General features: G+C 37.1%; 1 protein-coding gene across 4 annotated transcripts in view; it reads left to right on the top strand.

The window, feature by feature from the left end:
• SORCS1 (sortilin related VPS10 domain containing receptor 1) overlaps positions 1–27200 on the top strand; it is a 523960-nt gene that overhangs the window by 443707 nt on the left and 53053 nt on the right. For all 4 annotated transcript variants that reach the window (XM_063101912.1, XM_063101913.1, XM_063101914.1 and 1 more), the window contains exon 18: positions 9631–9802. In XM_063101912.1, coding sequence (XP_062957982.1) covers positions 9631–9802 — 172 coding nt within the window. The remainder of the gene's footprint in view (positions 1–9630; positions 9803–27200) is intronic.

The following is a 27200-nucleotide window of genomic DNA, read 5'->3' as shown; positions in this document are numbered from 1 at the left end:
TAAACAGTTTGCAGAAAACCATCAGCATCAGTGAGCAAGAGCGTGCAAAGAGCATGTGATAAATGTCAGCCATCAGCAGGTATGATAAATGTCCTGCTCTCACAAGTAAGGTGCTCATAGGTGAAGGGATGACCACTGAATATGGCCCTACAGGCTAAAGTCAGGGGGAAAGATGTCAATAGTAACCCCACTGATCGGCGTATTGTCTAAACTCCACATTTTGGACTAGGAACAAGAAAACTCTTAGTTGGGACAGGGCCTGAAATCATCTTCAAAGAAAGCCTCACACCATTGAATTCTCGTTGCAGCATCTGTAGCCAATTCAAGTGTTGGCAAGAGGTAAAATGTAGACAGAATCGAAAAAGAACTTTGTGCCCTGCTTAATGTCACTCCAGCTCCTCACCCCAGATGTCACTTGGCTATGTGTCAATTCAGTGGAACTTTGTAAGAATAGGTTAAGTATTTAATGTTGTAGCCATTAAACATTTAGCTTTTCACTTAAAAAATATTTAATTATGAAAGAAATATATACATGTTTTATATGCTTAAAATGTATGTCTTTTATCCTTAAAAAGCCAGTTTAGATCATCACCTCAATCCTGGCCTTCTTTCCCACACAACTATGACCTGTTTGATACTCATGCTTCCAAACACCTTTCTTTGAATTTGCCAAGAGAAAATATACAAAATTAATCTGGAGGTTGTTTTTCTATGGGATTTCCTAGTAAATATTCTGTTCTTCTATTTGCTTTTTTCATTCAAAACTATATCTTAAACATCTTTCCAAGGCAGAATCTATAGGGCTAACTTCCATCACATTTCTTTTAGTTCCATGGTATTAAGGATTATAGGATTATTTAGCCATCCCTTTTCGTGGACATTTTAGTTATTTTGGGTTTTTTATGCCACTATAACCAATGCTGCAATTAACATTCTCATGCCATAATACTTGCTATTAAAAAACATGCAGATAATTAGAGTCTCTTTTGGCAATTGGAGGTATTTCTGTTAGCTCAGAAAGTAAATTCCACTCAGGCAACTGGTTACTTTTTAGACCTAAGTATCAGACACAGCCAAATATCTTCCCCACAAGGATTAAAGCACTAGCTTCCCGTTCACATGCTGCCTGTGAGTTGCACAAATTAGAGATTCATTTGCATTAACTGCTGTCCTCCTTTAAAACACAAATGCTTGCGGATTCTGTAAGGAAAAGCTGAGAGAATGGAGTAGTATAATTTCACCAAAGTAGTAAGGTGTGGAAGGTCATTTCAGGCAGAAAGAACAAGAGATGACTCTGGTCAAAGAGCCACACTGGTAGTCTTCTCAAGGACAAGCCTTGACTTGCCAGTGCCTGGAAACATATAGAATTAGAGAGACAACCTGTACCCTATGTATCTCTAGTGCCAGTGGTAACCCATCCATGGGCACCTGGGGCTCAGTCAGTACAGAATCTGTATTAGTCTCAGGGCTGGGTTGAAGTGCAGAGGAATCACAAGTGTAGGACTGGCCTGAGCACGAGTGCCTCCATAAATGTTCCCTAGGTGCCTTACCTGCCTCACCCTATCCCTTACAACATAGCACACGGTGCAGACATGCAGTCAGAACTAGAATCAAGTGGAGTCTGCTAAACAAATGATCATCCCTTGTCAGTCAAGGTTAATGATAGAACTTCCCAGCATCATCTTTCTGAGAGTTTAGGTGGAAGCATGCAGGAAAACCTTCCTTCCTTTTATTTATTTATTTTATAAATGCCTCATTTTATAAGTGGTTATGGTTGCTTTCACAGTCAACTTATTACTTTATGTACATAGCAGTGTTCTCAGTTCACAGGCTCACCCACTTCACCATGATGGAAAAATGCTAACATCAGTTATGATTATGTCCAATAGAAATGCTATTCTTAGGCAATGCCAAAATTTTTATCAACATCACTGTGTAGAACTGAATGGCTGCACAATTTCTGTTTTAGATCTTGGCTAGGATTTAGAAAAGATGGTTGGAATACTAACTGAAATGGGTATCGAATGTCCCTCCAGGTGGCTGTAACCACCAGTCCTGATTCCTTGGTCCGGTGGTGTCAGGGATGGTTTGTATGTCCTCCCCGTTGAACAGTGTGCAAGCAAAGTCCTGTGGTGTTCTTCACTGCTGGCTTTCTGCCTCTGTTCAACCTTTGCCTTCACAACTTCCACAAGCCATTTCACATCCAGATGGAAAACAAGAAGACTGGTACTGGGGCCTCGGGTGGTAATGGCTCAAGAATGAAATACAATGGAATATTGTGTTTAATGGAAAAGAAAGTAATTTTGGAATGAAACAATTAAGGATTTTCAAACTAACCTCTGCCATTTACTGTTATCTTTAATAAATGGCTTTATTTCTTTGAGACTTAGTTTCTTAATCTCTCAAACTTTACTCGTTTCCTTCAGGGTTTGATTAAATATGACACTGTATATGAAACATGCAGCACAATGCATAGCACCCAGCACCACTTTACGAAATGCAGACACCATCACCAATAACTAGCATCTAAGGGCTTCTCTAAAGTGAAGAAAAAAGGAGGGGGTAAAACTTTCTTTTATTATGAATCTATAGTCCAGACATGAAGTTGATGCTTAATAGTTACCGCAATACTGATATCTGGGGTATATTTAATCTAAGCCCCTGTTTTCTCATCTGTAAAACAGAAATAATAACCTGCATAGGCTCATAAAGTCACATAATTAGAAAGTGATAGAACTGTACACTGAAACACATATCTGTCCCTCTGTGACACTCAGGACAGATAACTTGTATACCAGATTACTGAATAAGTTTCTTTTGCTCAGATAAAATGAAATTAGTATTTATTTGATATTTTATTGCATGTTAGTGCTGAAAAAGCCCCAAATTCATTCCTCTTTCTTTCTCCATCAATGTCTATAAATATCTCAGTTTACACATACACAAGCACAAGCTCATTTGGTTGTATTCATATATGGTTAAATCTTGTTTATACTGTTTTGGAACCAGGGAACATACTGCAAATTTAAGTTGCTAAATTAACTAGGACATCACTTGTAAAAGATTCTGTGAATATAAAATAAAGTGGGCACTGGGTTGGTTCATTCTAAGAAATCAAGATGATCTTCTCAAGGGACAGATTTCTTCTTGCAATTAAGCTAGAGATATTTCTAGATGTGTTAAAAAAGTGTGCATAGAAATTTCTGTTAGTGGAGTTTCTTTACAGAAGCCATTAATCCCTCATGGAAGAGAATGTACAAAGATAACTCTTACTGTTCCTCAGGGTTAGTTTCTCAAAATAAAACTGGGATATTTACTCAAGAAGCACAATTTCTTAAAAAAACAGCATAAGTTTAGTATCTACATAAAAATATTTAGTACATCCAGGGAGAAAATACACACATAAATTCTAGCAAAATACAACATACATTAACATATATTTAGAATGTTTTAGAAAATGCTTTCTATAAATACATTTCTCTCTACATCAGCCATAGAAACTCTGGCTAACTTGCCTTTTCCTTGGATTTGCTACTTCCATGGTATTTGGGGGTTGTGGTGTCTGACTGCATTCAGGGTGACCTGTGAGGATTTTGATGTTCAGTCTGATTGTCACTCAACGAGATTTGTGAGCATGCATCAAAGAGAATAATTGGCCCTAAAAGTGGCGCATGTGTTTAAAGTCCACAGAAAGGAAATCACTTGCATTATTTACAGACTCATCACTGCAAGGGCCTGTGTAGCTGTTTTTAAGCCAAGAACCATTCAGTCTCACAGCAGACACTCAATAATTGTTTGTCACTATGAAGCTGACTTTACCTTTCCTAGATGAGGTTTTCCATCTTTTCATGGTATTGTACAGCTGCTGGGAAATGAAGAAGGTTAATACCAATATATGTAGAGACTAGTCTCTCACATGGCTGTTCTTTCTCACATCAATAGCATTAGCATTAAATATTCTCACCCGGGTGCTATGGCATTACAGCAAGAGAACATCAAACTTAGTCCAGAGGTTCAGAACTGCCAATTGTCCCTTGTGTGACCTTGGGCAACTCTAAACTGTGTCTTCTTTTCCTCATGCACAAAACTCAGGGATTGTATTGAATGACTTTTGAGATCCCTTCAAGCTCTGGCATTTTCATGACCAATTCAAATGATTCAATATTAGGATTCCTTGGACTGCAGGTTTTCAAGAGAAGAAAAAAATGTCTTTGTATAACCTAGTTATACAATTAGTTGACTCAGATACTGGATTCTATGAGCCATTCTCATGATTTGTGATATTAAGTCACTTAGTTAATGTGTCCATATGTCCCATTTCATCAGAATGGTGTTCAAAATGAAGTCACATTCCATTTACTATTCAAATTCACTGACTTGTGCTTCCATCCTGCTTAATATAAGAAAAGCTTTCTTCCCTCAACCTGATCTTCTATCTCATGCGAGTCCCCTAATATCTAGGTCTGCTTATACAGTTTAAGGGAAAAGTCCAGAGAGCTGTTGTCTTGCAAAGATAAACCCAGAAAACCTGTTTAGTCAGCCCCAGAACTCCATGCTTTCTGAATACTGATGTTATTGCTGCTACATAAGAGTATTGTGGATATATTGGCCACCCTTGAGCATGCCTTGTCACATAGGATCTCAGTTAAAGCATAAATACCCATCTTTGGTCTGCAGGTGTCTACTGATGAAGAGTCACTATGGTTAATGTACAGCAGCCAGTGAGTTCTCTCATCCTGGAAGTCTCGTACAATCCCTATTCACTGGAGATCAGGAGATCAGGGCCACCACCACCACTGCTTTCCCAGAAGCAGTTTCTCTGTGTACAGGGGTAGAAGAATCTCTGCCGCAATTGTTAAGCCATGCCACTCTAGCCCTGGATCTCTCATGTCAGATCTATAGTTATATAGCTCTTTTAATTTACACACATGAACATACATATAGCTTTTCTTCCCATTGCACACCTGCATTGCTAAGGTGGTGAGTCCAGGAAGATTTTTAGGCCTTAGGCAAACACTGTTCCCAGAACTAGCCCCCTTCTCTATCCCCAAACCTTACTACATTTCCTGTTTCATTAAGTCCAGTGACATTGTAACAAGGCAGGATTTCCCTTGAAAGCAAAGGTACATAGTACAATCCAAGAAATTCAACCATTTGTTTTTTCTCATTGTGAGTGCAAATAAGGGACACCATAGCTCAGTGAAAATAAGACCAACCTGGGGCACAAGAAGACTTAGAGTTCCAGTCCTGCCTTGGTCATTACATATGATAACTACTGTGAAAAGGGGAAGAGACAACTTCACAGAAAAGCATGATTTCTAAGCTGAATTTTAAAGAGTGAGTAGCAGTTGGACAGGAGGAAAGAGCATCCCAAGCGGGATGAACAGGACAGGGGAAAGAGTTACGTAGTATTCAGAATAGCTTGAGCTCAGGAAGCATGTCAGGCAGTGGAAAGAGCAGAAGATAGAAAAATGTACTGAGGTCAGGTCATGAACCTTACTTTAAACCTGAACTTGACACTTTAGAAGAAACACATAGGCACTTTTGTGTTTTTGTTTGTTTGTTTTTTCATATATTTACACAAGTTCAAAATGGTATTCATAGCATCTTCTAAATCTTGGCCAAGAGTCAAAAAAATGCATTAAGCTTTGGAACTTTTGAATGATCTGAAGAAAGGAATTGACATAATTGGATTTGATCTTAAGATTATTTTGGCAAAAAGTAAGTAGCTATTTTCAGGGAATTTGCAATATAATAAAAATATATTGATTACTTAAATACTAACTTTTTTCTAATTTTGATATTTTAATATGTAATAAGTTCTTACAATATGCCAGGCTCTGTGCTAAGACTTTTTTAATGCATTATCTCATTTAATTCTCCCACGAACTTTATGAAAAGATTTTGTGATCATCCCTCTTTCACAGTCAAAGAATCCAAAGATTAGAGAGAGGTTGGATCAATTGCCCAAGTTCATACAGTAAGTGAGAGCAGGAATTTAAACTCAGGCAGTTTGGTTCTACAGCGCTAGTTTTAACCTTCAGGGCAGTGGTCTTTAATCCTGGCTGCAAACTAGAATCACCAGTGGACTTAAAACCAAAACAAACTGATGCCCAGAATTCTCAATTAAATCAAAATTCTTAGGGGTGGGGCCTGGGCATCCACATATTTTTAAATTGCCTCCAAGTGATTCGATAGGGCAGAGAGGGTGGCAGTCTACTGAAACAGACTACTGTCACCTTAACATACACTAAATAGTCAATGATTTTACCAATTTTACTCTCACAAAGTAAAAATATGGCCTTCATCTTTTTTAAGACTGTGAGGCAGCACAGAAGCAAAATCAAAGAGGGTAGGGGTAAGAAAAATAAAAAAAGTGACAGAGGCATGTCAAAATAGGAAAGAATAGCTAAAATTGCTAAAATCGGGATTGTTGGAGTAATAAGACACTATCTACTGATGAGCCGTCTGTAATATCAAAGGCACATTTGCAGAATGTTTCCTTTTCAGTAATTGTACAAAGACTCCCTTGCCATTACAAAGCACTTTTCTTCTTGGCAGATTGAAGAATGCTTTACCAACTAAATGCATCCCAGTAATATTCAGAGCTTAGGTCCAACATAATCATAAGTTGCCTTCTTATTACGGAGGTAGCAGCCCCATTTAATAACATATTAAATGCATTATTCATTTATGTAACTCAGACCCAGGGAGAGATGCTGGGATGAAAATAGAACCATTCTGTAATGCAAAAAGCAGGTGTATGCTTACTTGAGTAAATGAACTCTGTATTTCTGCACAATTTTCTTCTAAATTTCAGGGACAGGTCTGGGAGGGCTAATGTGATGCTATTTTCATTCAGGAAATAAAATGGTTCCAGAATGGTTTTTAATGAGCTTTTAAAAAAATTACCAACAGTCTTTGCTGTGGCAAAATCCCAGGGGGATAGATTCGTGCTTTGAATTTAAGCAGAACTGTTGCTGCAGGATTCAGGAAAGCCTGAGGTGATGGAACAGTGACAAACAAAAGGAATGTTCTCTAGCTGATGATGACAGTGGTGATGGGGAGCCCATGCTTCTATAACTGCTCATCATAGGTGTGCTTGGATGCTAAGCGATTAAAAATGATAGCCTGCCTTTAGTTTGCATAGTACCTTGCCTCTGAAACATGCAGGCAGTTTCTGATGCACAGTTAAACTCACTGAGATGCCGTAATTATCCTAGGTGGCATTGCTGGTCATTTTCTTGGTACTGTTGCTGATACCAGAATGCTACCATTCTCCAATGCCTACACCTTGTTTTTCTTTTTTGTTTTTTTTCTCTCCCTCCCACCTGCTCTTATTTTTTCTTTTAATCAGCATACACTCATAAGCACCTATGAAGGATATCTAAAATATCAGATGGATCGATGTTCAAAATACTCAGCCATGACCATGACCAATCAGAATAAGCAGTTATTTTAGTGCTGGAGCAGGGTTTTTGAGACCAACTGATGTGCTAGGTTTAAATCTTTAGTTGCTGGATTGTGAGAAGCAAGGACTCTAAGGATAGGGATCAGCACAGCTAAGTTGGTGGGTAAGATGCTGGGTGGGTTTGAGGTAGTGTCAATAACCAACTGCTATGCACGTATTTCAACATTTACGCTGGTATAGTAACAACCGTATGGTCCTCTGATCACCAGAAAGAAAATTATGCAAGGAATAAAGGGGTTCTATCAAGTAAATCATAAGGATTCCTTTGAGAGTTTAGAAGAGGGACGATCGTATTCCATTTAAAGAGGCAGTGCAGTGTAGTAGTAAGAGAGGTTGGGTTGGAAATAATTACAGTATCTTTTGTATTAGGATTATTTTGCAGATAAATGAGAGAGTTCATGTAAAGAACTTAGCACAACGACATAGTAAGTATTCTCTAAATATGAACTTCTTACTATTTTGTTATTATAGTCAGGAAAATTGTCTTAGAGAAAACGAGAAGTAAGCTGTATCTTAAATGGTGAGTAAGTTTTAGGCAGCCGACAGGGTATGCAGGAGGATATAGAAGTAGAAAGAGCAAAAAAAAAATGAAATACTTTCAAGAGGATTAAAAAGAGAGATTTGACTAGAGCAAAATGAATTTGTTGGGGAGAAAGTGCCCAAGAGTGGAATGAAGTTAGCTTGTGGAGGGCATTGTGCATAGGATTACAGGGTTTACAACTTATCCTAAGGGCATTTGGAAGCCATGAAAGTTGTGAACAAAGATGAGAAATAATGATAACAATAATAAATGAAAATAATTGTTAATATTTTATTTGCACTTGCTAAGTATTAAGGCTGTTTTAGGTGTTCTGTGTACATTAACCCATTTAATCCCTGCATCTACCCTGAGATGTGTTAATTATTGACCTTGTAGTGATCCATAGTGTTCAAAGACCTTTTCCAGACAGTATCTCATTTGACTTTTTCCACTATGCTTTTTGGTAGTTAATCCTGAGACTCAGGAACAGAGGAGAGGTCATTAGCTGGACTTAAATTGATTGGAAAACTATGCCTTCCACTGTCAGTTTTGTAAATAAAGTTTTACTGGAATCCAGCTGCATAAATTCTTTTGTTTTATGTATTGTCTGTGTCCACTTTTATACAATGAACTCAGGTAGTTGTGACAAAGAACGTATAGCCTGCAAAATTAAACATTTACTATCCGGCCCTTTTTATAAAAAGTTTGCCAAACTCTGGTCTAGAAGAGTGGAAAGTAGGCTATGATTGCTTCCAATTTGAGCTCTACCACTAACTTCAGGCAAGTAGACTTGGAGAGACAAATAGATATAAATACATAAATACTTTTTACTGTGGACCTCACAGTAAAAAAGATTATGAAAAGGCGACATTGAATCTAAAAAAGTCTTAAAAGTTGGTCATCCTGAAATCACAGATTCAAATTTGCTATGAATCTGATAAATTGTGTAGGTAAGATAAATTTGTAGCATAATTCATTTTTTCTATTAAAGCTAAAACAAGAAATAAGCAAGAGAATAGGAAGGACTTATTCAATCTGCAAAAACTGAAGCCCTCTTAATGTGAGATTTCAATAGTTTAATTAGTGTACCTTTCATGAAATATTGAGTAAAAACTATCAAATTTAGCTAAATTTTTTGGCACTACACCATTACTTAGCATCCACTATGAGATCTGTCGTTGACTCCTGTATCCATAATAATCTATTCTTTCTCTGAATTACAAATTCCCTTGCAATATATTTTATTCATTCCACTCCTTAATTACATTGCCTTTGAATTATCACCTAGGTTATCCATTTATGTCTCTTCAACTAGATTATAAACTCAGTGACAGTAGCAATGATATCTTCTACTTTTGTGCATGTCCCACAGCTCCAAAATGAAGAAATGATTTGTCGACTGATTAGATTAATAAAATAAGTCAATTAAAATGCTACTAATAGATACAATGTGTTACTATGATTATCTGTCTTTCTTTGGGTGTTTTATATGAATCAGCTCTACTCCTCACAGTAACATGAAAGATGGTCAGATGGTTATTGATGGTCCTCAGGGTTAGGCACTAACTGCAAGTTTAAAAACTCACGAGTGATCTGCATTACAATGAGCTGGTTTATGACTTGAGCTTTCTTTATGTAGATATAGGAAGGTTGTTTCCAATAACTGCACTGATGGAGTAAGAGAACAGTACACTGCCAAACCACAGAAGTGTCCAGGGAAGGCCCCTCGGGGGCTCCGGATCGTCACTTCTGATGGAAAGCTGACAGCAGAACAAGGACACAATGTTACTCTCATGGTGCAGTTGGAAGAGGTAGGACTGATTCCTGTCTTCCCTCTACTTTCTAGAGCCAGTGATTTTTCCTAATAAATTATGGTTGTGTTTGCATATCTTTTTCAACTTTCTCAGTTTTAGATGCTATTTTTTTATTTTATTCCGTTTTAGTTTCTTTTTTGTTGTTGTTATCATTTCGCCTTCCCTGACACATTTCTTCAATTACTTAAATTTCACTGAAACTTGTTGTTCACTCCTACCTAATCTCTTACTTCTTGGGGCTTCTGTTTGGATTTAACCTTGCCTTATTAGCACTTTCAGCAAACTATTTTCTGAGAATATGTTAATGATATTCTTAGAATAATTTAATGCACACACATACTCAGCCAACCTAAAAGAGGCTAATGCTTTCATCTTCTCTCAGCCTGAAATCTTGACTTATCCTTTCCAAAGGCAACATGATGGTGGTTCATATAGCACTAAGGACAATCTAACCATAACTGGGTATAATTTATCTGGCAATTAAGAGTTTGTATTTTTGTAGTACTTCAGGGATATTATAGTGAGCATCAATTATTATTTGCCAAATTATGGTTATATAAAATATCGGAATATTATTAGATGGTGCACAAGATGAAGTTTGTCTTAAGTATTTTAGAATGTACAGGGGCATTTTTATCATCATGTAAAGGAGGAAAGTGTTTCCTAAAGGAAAAGCACTTACATTAAATTATCTCAATTATGAAACCAGGCAGTCCTACCTTCAGCCACATTTTATGTGTACCTAAACTATGGCCAGCACTGTGCTAGGCCCTGTGAATTCAAAGGTATTTTAAAAGTTAATAGTGATAGTAGGATTGAAATATATAACATTGACTTCTAACTTCCTCTTCTGATAGTCCAGTTGCTCTCAGGCATGCCTAAGAATCACCTGGAGAGCATGTGAAAACACTGTTTTTTTGGCTACATCCCCAAAGATTCTGATTCAGTAGGTTGGGGTAGGGCCCAAGAATATGAGTTTCTTACAGGTTCACAGGTTATACATTATGCTTCAAGGAAAAAACAAAAACAAGGTGAAGGAGAGGAGGATAGAGAAGTCTGAAGCTCCAGAGTGTGTCCTGAAGGGGAAGAGACAAAGCAGTTAGAAATGATTGGTCAGGTTGGATCAAAATTATTAGTATTTTAATTCCTATAGGAAAAATTAGCTGTGAAATAATGAGTTTGAAACTCTGACTCAGATGGTACCGATGTCTCTTGTCCAAGGGCCACTTAAAGAACCACTGCTGTAACCTGATTCTACTTTCCTAAATATCTCCTTAATGAGGGTCTTTCAACTATACTCAACCTTCAGAAGATTTAAATAAAAAAAGACTGAGAATATCAAGTTTCGTTGAGAATGTGGAACAACTGGTCATTCATACAATGCCGTTTGGAGTGCATATTGGTACTGCCACTTTGGAGACTTGTTTGACATTAACTACTATAGCTGAACGTATATACCACCTATAAACCAGCATTTCCACTCCTAAGTATATATTCATCAGAAATGCATACATATATGCACCAGAATATATGTAAATATATGCATACCACAAGTATTCTATTCACAAAAGCCCTAAACTCAAACAATCTAAACATTTATCAATAGTAGAATGTACATATTACAGTATATTTACAGAATGAAATGTCACAGAACAGTGAAAAGGAACAAACTAAAACTACATGCAAAAACTTAGGCTGAATCTCATTCAATAATGAGCTAAAGAAGTCAGACTGAAAAAAATACATATTGTATGATTCCATTTGTTAAATTGCAAAAATTAGCAAAGCTAATTTATGGTAATAGAAGTGAGAATAATTGTTAACTTTGGAGAGGGAGTGACAGGGAGATTTAGAGGTTTTGGAAATTTTCAATTACTTGATCTGGGTGGTGGTTAATAAATATGTTCACTTAGTAAAAATCAAGTTGTATATTTAATGATTTATATGTTTATAAGGTATATTTTATTCAACAAAAAGCTTACTTAAAAATTATGTTGGGTTGAGATATCACCTCACCTCAGTTAGAATGGCTATTATCAAATAGACGAAAAATAACAAATGCTGTCAAGGATGTGGAGAAAAGGGAACTTTTAATACACTGTTGGTGGGAAAGTAAATTGGAAAACAGTATGGAGGTTCCATATGATCCAGCAATCTCACTGCTGGGTATTTATCCAAAGGAAAAGAAATTAGCATACCAAAGAGATATCTGTACCCGCATGTTTATTGCAGCACTATGCACAATAGCCAAGATATGGAATCGATGTAAGTGTCCAACAACAGATAAAGAAAATGTGGTATATATACAAAATAGAATACAACTTGGCATGAAAACTAGTGAAATTCTGTCATTTGTGGCAACATGGATGAGCCTGGAAGACATTATGTTAAGTGAAATAAGTCAGTCACAGAAAGATAAATACTGCATGTTCTCACTCATATGTGGGAGTTTAAAAGAAAAAGGTTGAACTTTTAGAAACAGAGAATAGAATTGTGGTTACAAGAGACTGGGAGGGGTTGGGAGGAGGGACACAAAGTTACAGCTAGACAGAAAAAATAAGTTCTAATGGTATACAATGGTGCTAGGAATCTATAGTTAACAATAATTTATTGTATGTTCCCAAATGGCTACAGGAAAAGAAATTTGAATGTTCTCATCACAAAGAAATGATGAAGTTTTGTGATGATGAATATGCTAATTACCCTGATTTCATCACCACTCAGTATACACGTATTGAAATATAACTCTGTACCCCTAATTATGTACAATCAATCGTTTCAATTAAAAATCAACAAATTCTTTTAAAAATTAAAAAAAACCCCACAAATTTAAGTTAATTAAAATTTAAAAGAATCATTTTGGAAATTTATATTAAATATAGTACTTTCTATTTAGGTCTTTGGGACAAAAAGGAAAAGAAAATAACCTTTCTGGGAGTCTTAGGGAAGGATTCGTTTCCTGGGCCAATCCTCTACTCTATGTATACCTGGGTGGTAAATGTGGAAGTCCCTTCCCCAGAGAACCCGATCATGATTACCCAGAAGACCATCATCTTTTGGAGCAGCAGATGTTTATGCTGGGGCAGAATTCAAATTGTTGTTCTATTTCTACAAGTACAATAAAACAAGATGTGGAACAAGAACTTTCACTTCTGGTCTGCCCCAACCTTTCCACAAATGATGAACACACTTCAGGACAAAGGCCAGGCAGGCTCTCATCTGTTCAGCTTTGCTTTCTATGTAACAAAGATCATCAGACATCTCAAACTGGGCTGAGTGACTGACGTGGGAAGAGATTGAGGAATCTGGTTCTTAGATGTGTAAATTTATGCCTTCTGGGTGCAAGAAGGGAAAACATACCAGATCAGTTCATTTCACTTGAGTGGGCAACGCTACAACAGCAGGGAAGAAATCTGCTTCCTTCAGCTGTCAGATCTGGCCCTGTGACACTCTTATCTCCTAGTGCAGAACATCAAGCCAAGAGGACCTTCTTCACATCAGGGGAACCTAGGGACCTCACATTTGAATATGCTAATAATGATTCAAAAATGACTCCTTGCAGAAACAACCTGTTTCTCTTTCACTCTCTGAATTATATACTAAAGCATGGGAGATGCATGTGATAAGCAGTGCAAAATAAAGAAAAGCAGAGTGTCTCTGGGAATTTGGTGAACATTGAAATTTGACACGATGATCACAACAATTTGGTTACCCAACATTTATTGATCACTAGCTGTTTGTTTGTGAGTGCTTTACATGGATTATCTCATTTAGACCTCACAGCAACCCTATGCGAGGAGGTGTTATCATCACCATCATTTTACAGATGGCATAGCTGATGCACAGAAAGGCAAAGTAACTTAACTGAGATCACACAGCTACTAAGTAATAGAGCGAGGAGTCAAATCCAGGGTCTATGGATTTTGCCTTTCTATTGTTTCTCTTGGGTGGAAAGAACCATTTTCTGGGGAAGAACTTCATGTCATTCCTAAGCCTCTGTAGAAACCCTTGGCTGGGGATAGGTAGTAACAAAGATGAAGGACTATAAAGAAAAGGTAAAGTCATCTGGCAAAAGTCATTGTGGCCTGTGGCTGCTCCTATATTTTTAGACACTAATCCATGAATCTACTAAGGTTTTTCTTCTGGCTTTTCTGAGAATATTTATGGAATCAGTTTGTTGAACATTTTGGCAAAGAGAGATGCTAGATCCTTTCTTGGGTTCCCCCCTCTTTGCAAAACTATTGCCTTTTTTGAATGCCTACTGTGTGTCTGTTACTGTTTTAACCATTCTAAGGAATGCTACAAAACATAGGGTATAAATGCAGCACCCAAGGAGTTTAGAATCCATGTTCACCAAATTTCCCCAGACACTTAGATATGAACTAATGTATAATAATTTTTAATTAAATACAAAAACAAACAAAAATCTCTGGCATGTGCACCTACTGATAATATATGGGGTCTCTATAACCACCTCAAAATCTCCAAGTCCATTTCTCACTTGAATTTGTTGCTCCTAAATTTTCCTTGAAAACGGTATCTGCCCTTTACCCCATTCCTGGTACCAAATATTCAGAATAATAGGGATATTAATTGCATGCTTCTGATGCCTGCAGATCAGCAAGTCCCCCAAGTGCCAACCCAGAAGTCCCTACCCTCTGATATGACACCATAGTGTGATTAATGCACAAGTGGGCAAAAGATTTACCTCCCCATGATGGCATATTTTTTTCATTTGCGCACGAAAGCTTGTGCCTCTCTTTAGTGGTTAACTCATGGTTCAGCTTTCTCCTACAGTCTTGTCTTCCATCTATGGGGCTATGTTGGACTAGGAACTGATGCAACCCTCTTTTCTTTGTCCACAGTAACTTTTATACAAACTCCTCCATGTAGTCTCCATCTTCTCTGCATGTCAGCTGAAGTATTAGAGACCTGAAGAATCAACTGCCTCACCAAATATTTAGATATGTGTTTTTATTTATTCATTGTTTAACAAATGTTTTATTATGTGCCTATTTTATATCACGTACTTTCATTCATGAATAGACTTACTTTAGTTTGTGGGAATGCATGTTTTGAGTTAACTAGGATGTCTGCCATATCAAGTTTTACGTGAAAGTTTAACCACATGAAGTAGAAAGTACTAAATACTTTTATTCATTGAAAAAAAAGAATAACTTATTGCATTATATTGTCATAATATTTTGGCATCCCCCAATAAACCATAAATACTATTAAAGTAGGAGTCATGTCACTCCTGATTGCAGATCTAGCTTAACATATTGATAGAAACTCAATAAATTTATGTGTATTTGGACAGGCTTCTCCAAGGAGTCAAGAGATAAAGCCCAAACCTAAAAGGAAAAGACGTAAAATTTGAATAATGTCCAAAACATGTTCAAGTCTTCATCTGAGATCTAAATCTCTTCCTTTATCCTGTGATAGCACATGTTCTAATTCTAACATAAGAATATCAATGAGGACATTGCTAAACCCAGAGTAAAAAAAAAAAAAACAAACAGAACTTATTGACAAAAGATAATCATCAAAGGCTAAGTACATAGATGGGTAGCTTAGCTTGTAACTTCACATACATTAGTGTGTACCCAAGTCAGAATATTACAGATTGACATGTGCAAAAATGGAATCCTTTCTTGCAAATAACATATGAAGTAGCTCTCAAAATCTGGGTGACAAAAATGACTCCATAACAGAACTTCTCCAAAACCCCACAGCTTGGCACACCTGATATGTTACTCAAAGAACCACATGACTATGTTGAGGTTGATGAAAAATTCCATTGTCAGCAACCCCATTCCTAATGCTTTTAGGGTTGTCTCTGAGTATACGCCAATGAAATAACCTCCATTAGAAGCACAAGGCAAAGGAGCAGCCTTGCTTCCACTCCAGACTCATTGTGGCAAGAAGAATACACACACCGAGAAGAATAGACACACACGAGCACACTCACATTACGTGTTTATGCGTCATTGTTTCCTTAAGAACAAAGAGCAGTTAATTCAGGGACCAACCAAGAGGGGAGTAGAGGAGTCCATGCTATTGAATCTAAGAAGGTGAACATTTTCCAAATGTGCCTGGATTGAGGAAGCTGATCGAAGGAGTTTTGCACCAAGATCTAAGCATGCAGTGAGGGGTGGCATCTCAGTGTCTGGACATTCACTCAAGGTGGATGCCCTCTGGACTACTAATGAGCACCTAATGAGCCAATCAACTTTCATCATGATAACAGTTTCCCAGAGAAATCCAATGGAAGAAACTGAAGACAGAGTATGGATGGTGAACGGCCCAATAAGTCTTAAGAACTCAACAAAAATGATTTGGAAGGCATTCATTTGAGAGAACTGCTAGGCAGAAGTAGTGTCTGCATGTTACAGAAGGTAATTAAATCTGTTTTAAACAGCTGTGAGAATAAAGAGATGCAATTCTCTGCATAATTTAAGACTTTTAAATTAAATCTGAGGCCAGGGACTAAAATTAATACTTTGATCTCTATCTCATTGTTTCAATATTTCAATTTATATACCAAGACTGAAACTTAATAAGGGAAATTAATGTTTATAACTTTTGTGAGATTTAACTCCAAAATGTGAGGGCTGTGTCCTCATTAGATGGATTTCAATGGTCTGTAATTTCACATACATTGAAAAACTTATGGAAGCATAAAAGTACCTCCAATGTGATAACACTTCATAAATATTGTGGTGCTCTGCCAGCCATCAGATGGTAGAGAGAGAAGAAGGCTCCTGATAAAATTTCCTGCGAGACACTCATTTGTCTGAACTCATGACAGAATTTGACATACTTTTTCATCTGGAGAAAAGGCTATTTGGCACCTTTAGAGGTGGCACAGAGTTAGCAGACAGTGTTAAGTTGAGGCAGGTATCAGTTTCTAAGCAAGCTCAGTTCTGACGCAGAAGCCTCAGCTGTGTTCTTCCACACAAAGGAGCAGGAACTGATCTCAATGAGCCGTGGAGATTTAAGAGGCTTTCTCGTGTATTATTCCTTCTCCATTTAGCTTTATTGTCTTTGACTCTAGCAAAGTAATTGAGCCACCTCATTTCTTCTCCCTTGTTGCTTGAGGTTAAAATGGAAAGAAGGAAATGAGGCAGGCAATATAGGTTGTTTATAGCCAGAGGCCGAGTGTCTGAAGTTCAAGTTGGATTGGTCAGCAACTCTTTTGAAGTCGCCACTCTTCTCTCTCCTCAAAACTGGTCCACATACATCGGGGTATTGTTGTTCTTTAGGCTCTCAGAGAAAGAAAAATCTTTGCTAAGATCTTTAGTCTGCCCTGATAAGCAGTGAGAGGTACTTGGCTCGTTACTGAGAGTTCCAGTTCAGTGAACATCCCAGGGGCTGGAGTCATGGAACAAACAGTATTAAGTCTGGATTTTCAGTCTCTTAGCCTGCTTGCTTTAGGACCCACGAAAGTAATGTCCCACTTTAGCTTAGGGTTAGCACCACCCCTGAATCATGGCTTCTGCCTGAATGAGTAACTTTTCAGTCTCCTGGTTTTGCACTTTTATCATTCATTATTTCATAGCTCTCTGTCTGGCAGCTCAGTCCTCAAACTAATCCACCATTAACGGAGAGTCTCCATCATTGACAGCAGCACGTGAATGGGTTCTGCATCCTCACCTGAGAGCTGAGATTATTTCATCTGCCTAAAGAGATGTTAGAATGTGTATATGTGGATGTTCAATAAAGCCAATAACAAGAATAACAGACTTATAAAAATCACAGATTATCTGAACTAGAAGTGACAGGATCATCAGGTCTGCCCATTTTTAATTTACACATAAAGAAATTTATGTCCAAATGAACAATGTATTTCAAAGGTCATATAACTGGTTCTTCTAAGTCCCGGGTTACCACCTGACTTTTGTAGGACAACTCTTCCACATATAGCACCTCCATAGACCTCTGTAAACTCAATTTGATCTCATAACAATCTAATCATTTGAAAGGAGATGAAGTGACATCTAGGTCAAGAAATCATAAATCTGCTGCATAGAAGCAGTCATATGACTTCACCAAGTGATACTAGGTGTAAAAATTTGAAAGTTATTTAAAAGTGTTGACAGCATAATGCTAAAATAGTATAATGATTCCAGTGTTGTGGTGCTGGAGGTGGTGCTGGTGGTGTGTGTGTCCATGTGCATTCTCAGTGATTAAAATGGTATTCACCAATCTGTTAACAATGTAATCTCTGGCTGTTATAATTATGGAACTTTTTAAATCATTTTATGTATTTTTACACTTTCCCAGTGACTATATTATGCCTTTTTCTCTCTTCTCTCCTCTGATAAAGCTAAAAATTTCTATTACATAGTTTACTACTAGGAAAGACTGGTTGCATAAGTTTATTCCTATAAGGATCTTCCTACTACTCTTTTTTAAAAATTTAATTTTGTTCTTATTGCATAGCTGAATGTTTTACTTTATGAGTGATTTTAAAAAGTCATTCAAAAACGTTTGTAAGAGTTGTGTCATTGGCAGCCCATGGTTTTCCTGCCTTGGCCTGCTGAGATAATTCCTAAAGCCACCATGTAGTGGTAAGAGTACCAGTATAGCAATGTCTGTTATCATCTAAAAAGTGCTTCCAAAGCACAATGAGCCAAAATTCTGAACCTCTCTGTTCCACAATGTCTAGATTGAGTAAAGAGCCCCCAGCTTATAGTCATTTATGTGCCTACAAAAGCCAAGTGTTCCTCCTGCCTCATGTATTCTGTTCCAATCTAAGCCAGACACCCAGTCCAAAGGACATAAAAGGGAAATCTGTAAATTTGTTGTTTAGTGAAACACATGATGCTATAGCCAATTTACAAGTAAAGGATTAAACCATTTGTGATGTTCCTATTGGAAGTTCTTCATCTGGGCTTTAGATGCAGAAGTATTCAGATATTTAGTTAGGCAATTCTCAAGGATAAGGGTTATCAGAGAAGGGCCTGAAAAATCAGCCAACTATATTTCATCTGAGAGAAGGTGATATCTCACGTATCCAGTCAAATGATTTGGTAGGTCCATGGTCTGGTCTCTCTGGCATCCCTGGCCTTGACAGTCCTGAGTTCTCTGGGGAAATCATAAAACCCTCTTTGCTGAGGTCACTGTTCATCCTCCAGGTCAGAGCATCCAAATTCACTGCTGCCTTTGCTTGCAGAGAGGCTCAGGAGGTCTGCACATTTGGAGAGATATCTGTGCTTTAGAAAACCATCTCTGAACAGGCAAGGCTGGCTACATTTTGCAATTATGTAGGCCTCTGGACATCTTGGCGTTGTTGTCCAGAGCCAGATATGAAACTGAAGAGAAGCCTATAGGGCATGTTTTAAACCAGCCATCCTGGGAACAGTCTCTCCCAGCTGATCTGGTGAGGCAACCTTGATTTTCAGCAGTGGTAGCACCTCTTGTAAGGGATACCATGGAGGATCAAGAATGTGCTTGGAAACAGGAGACAGGGCATGTGCAACTGCCTTTTACCCTACACTGGTTGTGTCCCATGGTAGAAGGGCTCAGCTTAACATTCTAAATGTCACATGGGAAGGTCTGACACAGTTACAGCAGTTGTGTTCTAGTGAGAGTCATCCCATTCTTTGTCAAGCTCTTACACCAACAGGGGCCCTCACAAATACGTTTGGTAGCTTCCATGCTGTACGTATACACACATGTACTCTGTTCTCTCTCTCTCTCTCTCTCTCTATATATATATATATATCAAGAACAGAGATATATTTCTTACAGTCTGGAGGCTGGGAAGTCCAAGGTTCAGGAGCCCACATCTGGTCAGAGCCGTCTTGCTGCATAATTCCATGGCAAAAGGCAGAAGGGCAAGAAAGCGCAAGAGAGCAAGAGGAGGCTGAACTAGTTTGTTTACAAACCAACTCTCTCAATAAAGAATCCACACCCTCTTATTAGGCCCCACCTCCCAGCACTGTTGTTTTGGATATTAAGTTTCCAACACATGCACTTTGGAGGACACAATCAAACCATTGCAAACTCCAAGGTGTAGCCCAGAAAAAAACCTCAGAGCCTGCCACTTAAAACCCCTTACTTTAGGGTAAGAGGCTTAACCACCCCTCCCCTTTTTTTCAAATACAAGGTGATATAGTTTGTTGTTTAAAAAAATACAAATAGGTATAAGAACATAGAAATTATAATCTCGCCATTCAGATATAGGCATTTTTAACATTTTAGTGCACCAAAACATCATTCTGGCAGATATTTTCTCTTCATTTGGACACATCTTTCCCCACAAAAATCTAATTGTGATGTTCCCACTTTTTCTTTTTGTAAATCAGTTTTAGTCCTACAGAGAAATTGAGGTGACAGTACAGATAGTTTCCATATGCTCCTCCACCCACATGTACAGTTTCTCCTGTTATTGACATGTCACATTAGTGTAGTTATTTGTTACAATTGTGAATCAATATATTATTGTTAACTTAATTTTATATTAGGGTTCCCTGTTTATATTGTACAGTTCTGTGGGTTTTGCCTAATGCGTAATGTCATGTGGTGACCATTACACTATCATACAGAATAGTTTTGCCACCTTAAAAATCCTCCATTCTTCACCTATTCATCTCTCTCTCCATCATCTCCTGAAATCCTGGCAACCAGGGATTTTTTTTTTTTTTTTTCATTATCTCAAGTATTTCTCATGTCTTTGTCTTGGGAACATTCAAAATCCTCTCTTCTAGCTAATTGAAACTATACAATAAATTGTTGTTGATTATCGTCACCCCACAGTGCTATAGAACACTAGACATTATTTCTCCTATCTAGCTTTATTTTGTATCTATTAATCAACCTCTCACTATCGCCATTTTCCCCTCCCCTTTCCAGCTTTTAGTAACCTCCATTCTATTCTTTACTTCTATGTAATTAACTTTTTTAGCTTCCACATATGAGTGATAACATGCAGTATTTCTCTTTCTGTTCCTGGCTTACTTCCCTTAATATAATGTCTTACAAGCTCATCCGTGTTGCTGTGAATGACAGTATTTTATTCTTTTTCATAGCTGAATATTATTCCATTGTGTGTATTTACCATATTCTCTTTATCCATTCATCCATTGATGAACACTTGGGGTGATCTCATATCTTGGCAATAGTGAATAGTGGTGCAATAATCATGGGAGTGCAAATATGTTTTTAACATACTGATTTCCTTTCCTTTGGGTATACACCAAGTAGGGGGATTACTAGGTCTTATGGTAGTTCTACGTGTAGTTTTTTGAGGAACCTCCAGACTGTTTTCCATATGGTTGTAATAATTACATTCTCAGTCACAGTGTATAAACGTTTCCCTTTCTCTACATCCTCGCTAGCATTTGTTATTTTCTGTGTTTTTGATAATAGCCAGTCTAACTGGGGTGAGACGATATCTCATTGTGGTTTTGATTTGTATTTCTCTGATGATTAGTGATATTGAACATTGTTTTATATACCTGTTGGCCATTTGTATGTCTTCTTCTGAGACATGTCTATTTGGCTCATTAGCCCATTTTTTGATTGGATTATTTGTTTTCTTGCTATTGAGTTATTTGAGTTACTTATATATTCTGGATATTAACCCCTTGTCAAATGATAGTTTGTAAATATTTTCTCCCGTTCTTTCAGTTGTCTCTTCATTCTGTTGATTGTTTCCTTTGCTGTGCAAAATCTTTTTAGTTTGATATAATCCCATTTGTCTATTTTTGCTTTTGTTTCCTGTGCTTTTGAGATCGTCTTCATGAAGTCTTTGCCCAACCCAATGCCCTGAAGCATTTCCTCTGTTTTCTTCTAGTAGTTTCATGGTTTCAGGTTTTACATGTAAGTCTTTATTCCATTTTGAGTTGATTTTCGTATGTGATGAGAGATAGGGGTCTAGTTTCATTCTTCTACTGTGTCTGTCCAGTTTTCCCAGCAAGCTTCCATGGTCTTTCATAGAACCTGGCACATTACACTGAGATCCTCTTACATCTCTATTTTCTGAAGAATTAGATTCATGTCATTTCTATAAAGGGTTTGAGTTAGTAAAGCTTACAATAGCTTTCTGGTTTCACTTACAAGTGAATCCATTCTTCAGCACCCACCCAGGAATGAGCACAATGGAATTGTCTGATAGCCTCTGTTAACTAGTAGTAGGAGTGCTGGCCTACATGTCAAGAAGAGCTTGGTTCAAACTAATTTTGTGACTATAGGCAAATTTAAACAGGTCTGAGTCTTTTAGAGGTGAAAACCAAATAAGACAACATATGGAATGCAGTTGCTATTATTTCTGACATAATGAACTTTCAAGAAATGTTTTCTTTCTTCTCCCTTAGTAACCATCAGAGCTGGGGATGTTCTAGAGCAATCTTACTTGCACTCTCAGTTTATATGTCACATATCTGAGTTTACTCTTATTGAATAAGTGCAGGGTAGATACCACTTTTCCCCATATATTCATTCTACTGACTGATGAAATCTCTTCTTTGAGGGCCAGAGCACATTGAACCATACTTATCTTCTTTCCCACTCTGCATCCAAGCCATGCTAACCCGAGTCTACCTACCTGGAGAGAGTATGCAAGACAATGATGACTTACTTTTATTGCATGATCTCCACCCTGCCTAAATAATCTTAGTTATAAAAAAAAAGAGCTGAAATATCTGATTTTTTTTCCTGCCATTCAATGCTTCTTAGGGATTTTTTTTTTTTTTAATCTTACTTTGTGGTCAAAAGAGCACTAAAATAATAACAGAAATCAGAGGCCTAAGTTAGCTGTATCTGATCATCAATCAAAACAATATCTAGTTATTTCTCATATACTTAATCAATATTTAAATATTTACAGGACTAGTAGAGATAAATGTTGTATTTTTCAATGATTCCTGTGTTATACCATTCTTTTCCCCTCTTTTAAATGTGGTGAAATCTTTATTTCCCCTCCCTTACTCTCTCTTTCTTTTAATCATGCTGGTCTCTTCCTGCCCCATTTCATTCCACTTACAGGGTAATCAAAATTAACAGTCTGGGTTATATTTGCCAGCACCTTTCTCTACACTCATGCAAACACACACAGACTTGCGGTACATATACTGTGTTGTTTTTGTGTTTATTTTTAAAATAAAAATTGGTTAAGTCATTTTTTTACAATGTCATTTTTGCTGCATTATTGTTAAGCTCCCTTCCAAGACAAAATGTGGGTAAAGCCTGAATCAGGCCACTGTCACACTTTGCATGGAACAGACTCTGACATATGAGCCTGGTTTCTGTCTGCAGCGTATCTCTGATGCCTTCAGGGGCATCTTGGAGTCTCATTTCTGGACTGAGACTGTCAGTGTTAAGATTCCATAACATTTATTTTCCCATTCTTCTCTGAATCCATGGTACAGGAACTGATAGGTTCACACACCTTTCATTGCTCAGGTTAATCTTGGCTTTATTGTGGCCATTTGATATATTTGTTTTTTTATTACAGATGTCAGTGGTGCCCTTGGAGGTTTCCTACATGGATTTCATGTGACTTTTGTGCCTTTCTCAGGCACTTCTTTTGAGCTAGTATTCTCAGTTCTACATTAGGACGTATGACTAAAGGACATTAGATCTAACAAATTGTATATGATAATTCAGGTGTTTGCCAGACTGGATTCTGTTTCAGGAATAATGATTTTTGATTTATTAGATTGAAATAACTCTCAATTATACACAAGACCTTCTTGAAAACTGATTATGAATACCAATTTTTTTCTCATAGGGTAGCATGCCTACCTAGTCAAATGGTTATCTAGGACTTAGGCTGTCATCCGTTTGTTCTGTTTCTTATTTTTAGAAAGGGGTTGGCATCCCTGCTTTAGCTGGTAATTAGAGCCTGAGGAAACCAGCAGCTGATGACAGAGGAGCCCCAAAGTGATGCAGTTACGAAGATGTTAGGCTTACTGCTCACCTGAGAGCTCTTGAAGGCAAAGACATGGGATTCAGCTTGTTCCACTTGAGTGTACAAAACTACAACAGCAGGGATGTAATCTGCTGCCTTTGTTGTCACACATGAATGCTTGACGTTCTTATCTCCTAGCACAGAGTCCAAACCCAGAGGCTTGTCCCCACATCAAGAGGTCCTGGGGACTTCACATTTGATTGGAGTATTCCATGCCTTTGCCTTCAGGAGCTTGCAGGTGCATTATAAGCCTTAATGACTTTTTTTTAAAGCATTATTATAGTTTTCTTATTAATCCGTTACTCTTAAGTATCTAGGTAACTTCCAGTTTTCAGTATTATTTACAACAATTTACTTCCAATCCTACAGAAATATTAATCCCTGATTTACAATGTTGAGGTAATAATTTGTTCAATGCTGCAACTTCCAAAGGAGCCTAATTGCCTCCAAGGAAAATAGCTTGCACTGAGAAAATCTTCTTAACAAATACAATTTTATTTATATAATTACAGAATACTAAAGCCTAGAACTTATTTTGTGTTCATTCTAGTCTTCTTTTAACTGTGCTAAGAACAAAGAAATCCTGTTCTTTTTTTTTTTTTCTCTCATTACACAATGTAAACTTTTTTGTGTCCCTTTACAAGTTTTTCCCAAACTCCCTCTCCCACTCCCCCTCTCCCATCTCTGGTGTCCTCAGATCTGTTCTCTCCTTTTGAAAGTTCAAGAAATTAATTATTTTGATTGTTGTATCTTTTTTTTTTTTTTCAGTTCCCACTTATAGTGAGGACATGTGATATTTCTCTTTCTGTACCTGGCTTATTTCACTAAACATAATTTTCTCTTAGTTCATCCATGTTGCTGTGAATGGCAGAATGTCATTCCTCTTTATGTCAGAGTAATATTCCATTGTGTATAAATACCACATTTTCCTTATCCGGTCGTCTATTGATGGACATTTAGGTTGTTTCAAACTCTTAGCTATTGTAGTATTCCTCCAACATGATGATTTCCATTCCTTTGGGTATACCCCCAGCAGCAGGATTGCTGGATCACATGGCAGTTCTATCTGTAGTTGTTTGAGGAACCTCCTTCCTGTTTTCCATAACAGCTGCACTAGTTTACAGTCCCACCAACAAGGTGGGAGAGTTCCCCTTTCTCCACAACCTCGTCAGCATTTGTTATTCTCCATCTTTTTCATACTGATCAGTCTAACTGACGTGAGGTGATATCTCAGTGAAGTTTTGATTTGCATTTCCCTGATGCTAAGTGATGCTGAGCATTTTTTAATGTGTCTGTTGGTCATTTGTATGTCTTCATTTGAGAAATGCCTATTCAGATCCTTTGTCTACTTTTTAACTGGATTGCTTATTTTTTTACTGTTAAATTGTTTGAGTTCTTTGTATATTCTGGATATTACTGCCTTGTCAGAAACATGGTGTACAAATATTTTCTTCCATTCTGTAGGTTGTCTTTTCACTCTGTTGGCTGTTTCTTTTGCTGTGCAGAAGCTTTTTAGGTGGATATAATCCCATTTGTTAATTTTTCCTTTTGTTGCCTGTGGCTTGGAGTCTTGTTCAAAGGTCTTTGCCAAGTCCTACTTCCTGAAGTGTTGCCCCTATGTTTTCTTTTAGGAGTTTTATAGTTTTAGGTCTTATATTTAAGTCTTCAAATGATTTTGAGTTGATTTGGGTATATAGTGAGAGGTACAGGGCTAGTTTTATTCTTCTACATATGGATGTCCAATTTTCCCACCACCTATTGAAGAGGCTGTCCTTTCACCAGTGTATGTTGCCCTTGTCAAATACCAGTTGGCTGTAAGTATGTGGGATGATTTCTGGTTCTTTATTCTATTCCATTGGTCTGAGTGTCTGTTTTTATGCCACTATCATGCTGTTTGGCTACCACAGCTTTGGAGTGTAATTTGAAATCAGGTATTGTAATGCATCTGGCTTTATTTTATTTTATTATTATTGTTATTTTATTTATTTATTTTTTTTTACTCAGCATTGCTTTGGCTATTCAGGGTCTTTTGTTCCATATGAATGTCAGGATTTTTTTTTTTTTTTTCTATTTCTGTGAAGAATGTCATTGATATTTTGATGGGGATTGCATTGAATCTATTAATCACTTTGGGTAGAGTGGATGTTTTCACAGTGTTAATTCTTCCAACCCAAAAGAATGGAATGTCTTTCCCTCTTTTTGTGCCCTCTTTAATTTCTTTCAGCAGCAATTTGTAGTTCTCATTATAGAGATCTTTCACCTCCCTCACTAAATTGATTCCTATGTATTTTATTTTTTTGGTAAATGGGCTTACTTTCTTGATTTCTTTTTCTGCTAGTTTATTATAGGAGTATAAAGAAACTACTGGTTTGCGGGTATTGATTTTATATCCTGCAACTTTACTGAAATCATTTATCAGCTCTAAGAGTGTTTTGGTAAAGTTTTTAGGTTTTTCTATATATAGGATCATGTCATCTTCAGACAAGGACAGTTTAACTTCATCTTTTCCAATCTGGATGTCCTTTATTTCTTTTTCTTGCCTGATTGCTCTGGCTAGTAGTTCCAATAATATGTTAAATAGTAATGGTGACAGTGGGTGTCCTTGTCTTGTTCCCATTTTTATCATCCTTTAAGGATGATATTGGCAGTGCATTTGTCATATGTGGCTTTTATTGTGTTTAGATACTTTCCTTTTATACCTAATTTGCTGAGAGTCTTTATCATGAAGCAGTGCTGAAGTTTGTCAGATGCTTTTTCTGCATCTATTGAGGTAATCATATGGTTTTTGTCCTTGATTTCATTGATGTGGTATATCACATTTACTAACTTGCATATGTTGAACCATCCTTGCATCCCTGGAATGAATCCCATTTGATCATGGTGTATAATTTTCTTGATGTGCTGCTGTATTCTGCTTGCTAATATTTTGTTAGGGATGTTTCTGTTTATGTTCATCAGAGATACTGGCCTGTTGCTTTCTTTTTTTTTGTTGTTGTATCTTTGCCTGGTTTTGTTATTTGGGAGAATGGCCTCTGTTTCAATTTTTTAGAATAGTTTGAAGAGAATTAATAATAGTTCCTCTTTAAAGGTCTGGTAGAATTCATCAGTAAAGCCATATAGTCCTGGTCTTTTCTTTGTTGGGAGACTAATGATTACCACCTCAATCTTGTTGCTTGTTATTAGTCTGTTCAGGTTTTCTATGTCTTCTTATTTCAGTTTTGGTAGTCTGTAATTGTCCAAAAATGTATCCATTTTCTCCAGGTTTTCAAATTTGTTGGCATGTAGGTGTTTATAGTAGTCTCTAATAATTCTTTATATTTATGTGGTATCACTTGTAATGTCTCCTTTTTCATTTCTAATTTTTGTTATTTGGATCTTTTCTTCTTTTTTAGTTAGCCTAGCTAAGAGCTTGTCTATTTTATTTACCTTCCTAAGAAAACAACTTTTTGTTTCATTGACCTTTGGTATTGTTTTTTG

This window comes from Cynocephalus volans, chromosome 7 (genome assembly GCF_027409185.1).
Source record: "Cynocephalus volans isolate mCynVol1 chromosome 7, mCynVol1.pri, whole genome shotgun sequence".
Classification (NCBI taxonomy): Eukaryota; Metazoa; Chordata; class Mammalia; order Dermoptera; family Cynocephalidae; genus Cynocephalus; species Cynocephalus volans.
The sequence above is the reverse complement of the archived record's forward strand: the minus strand, read 5'-3'. Positions and strand labels throughout refer to the sequence as shown.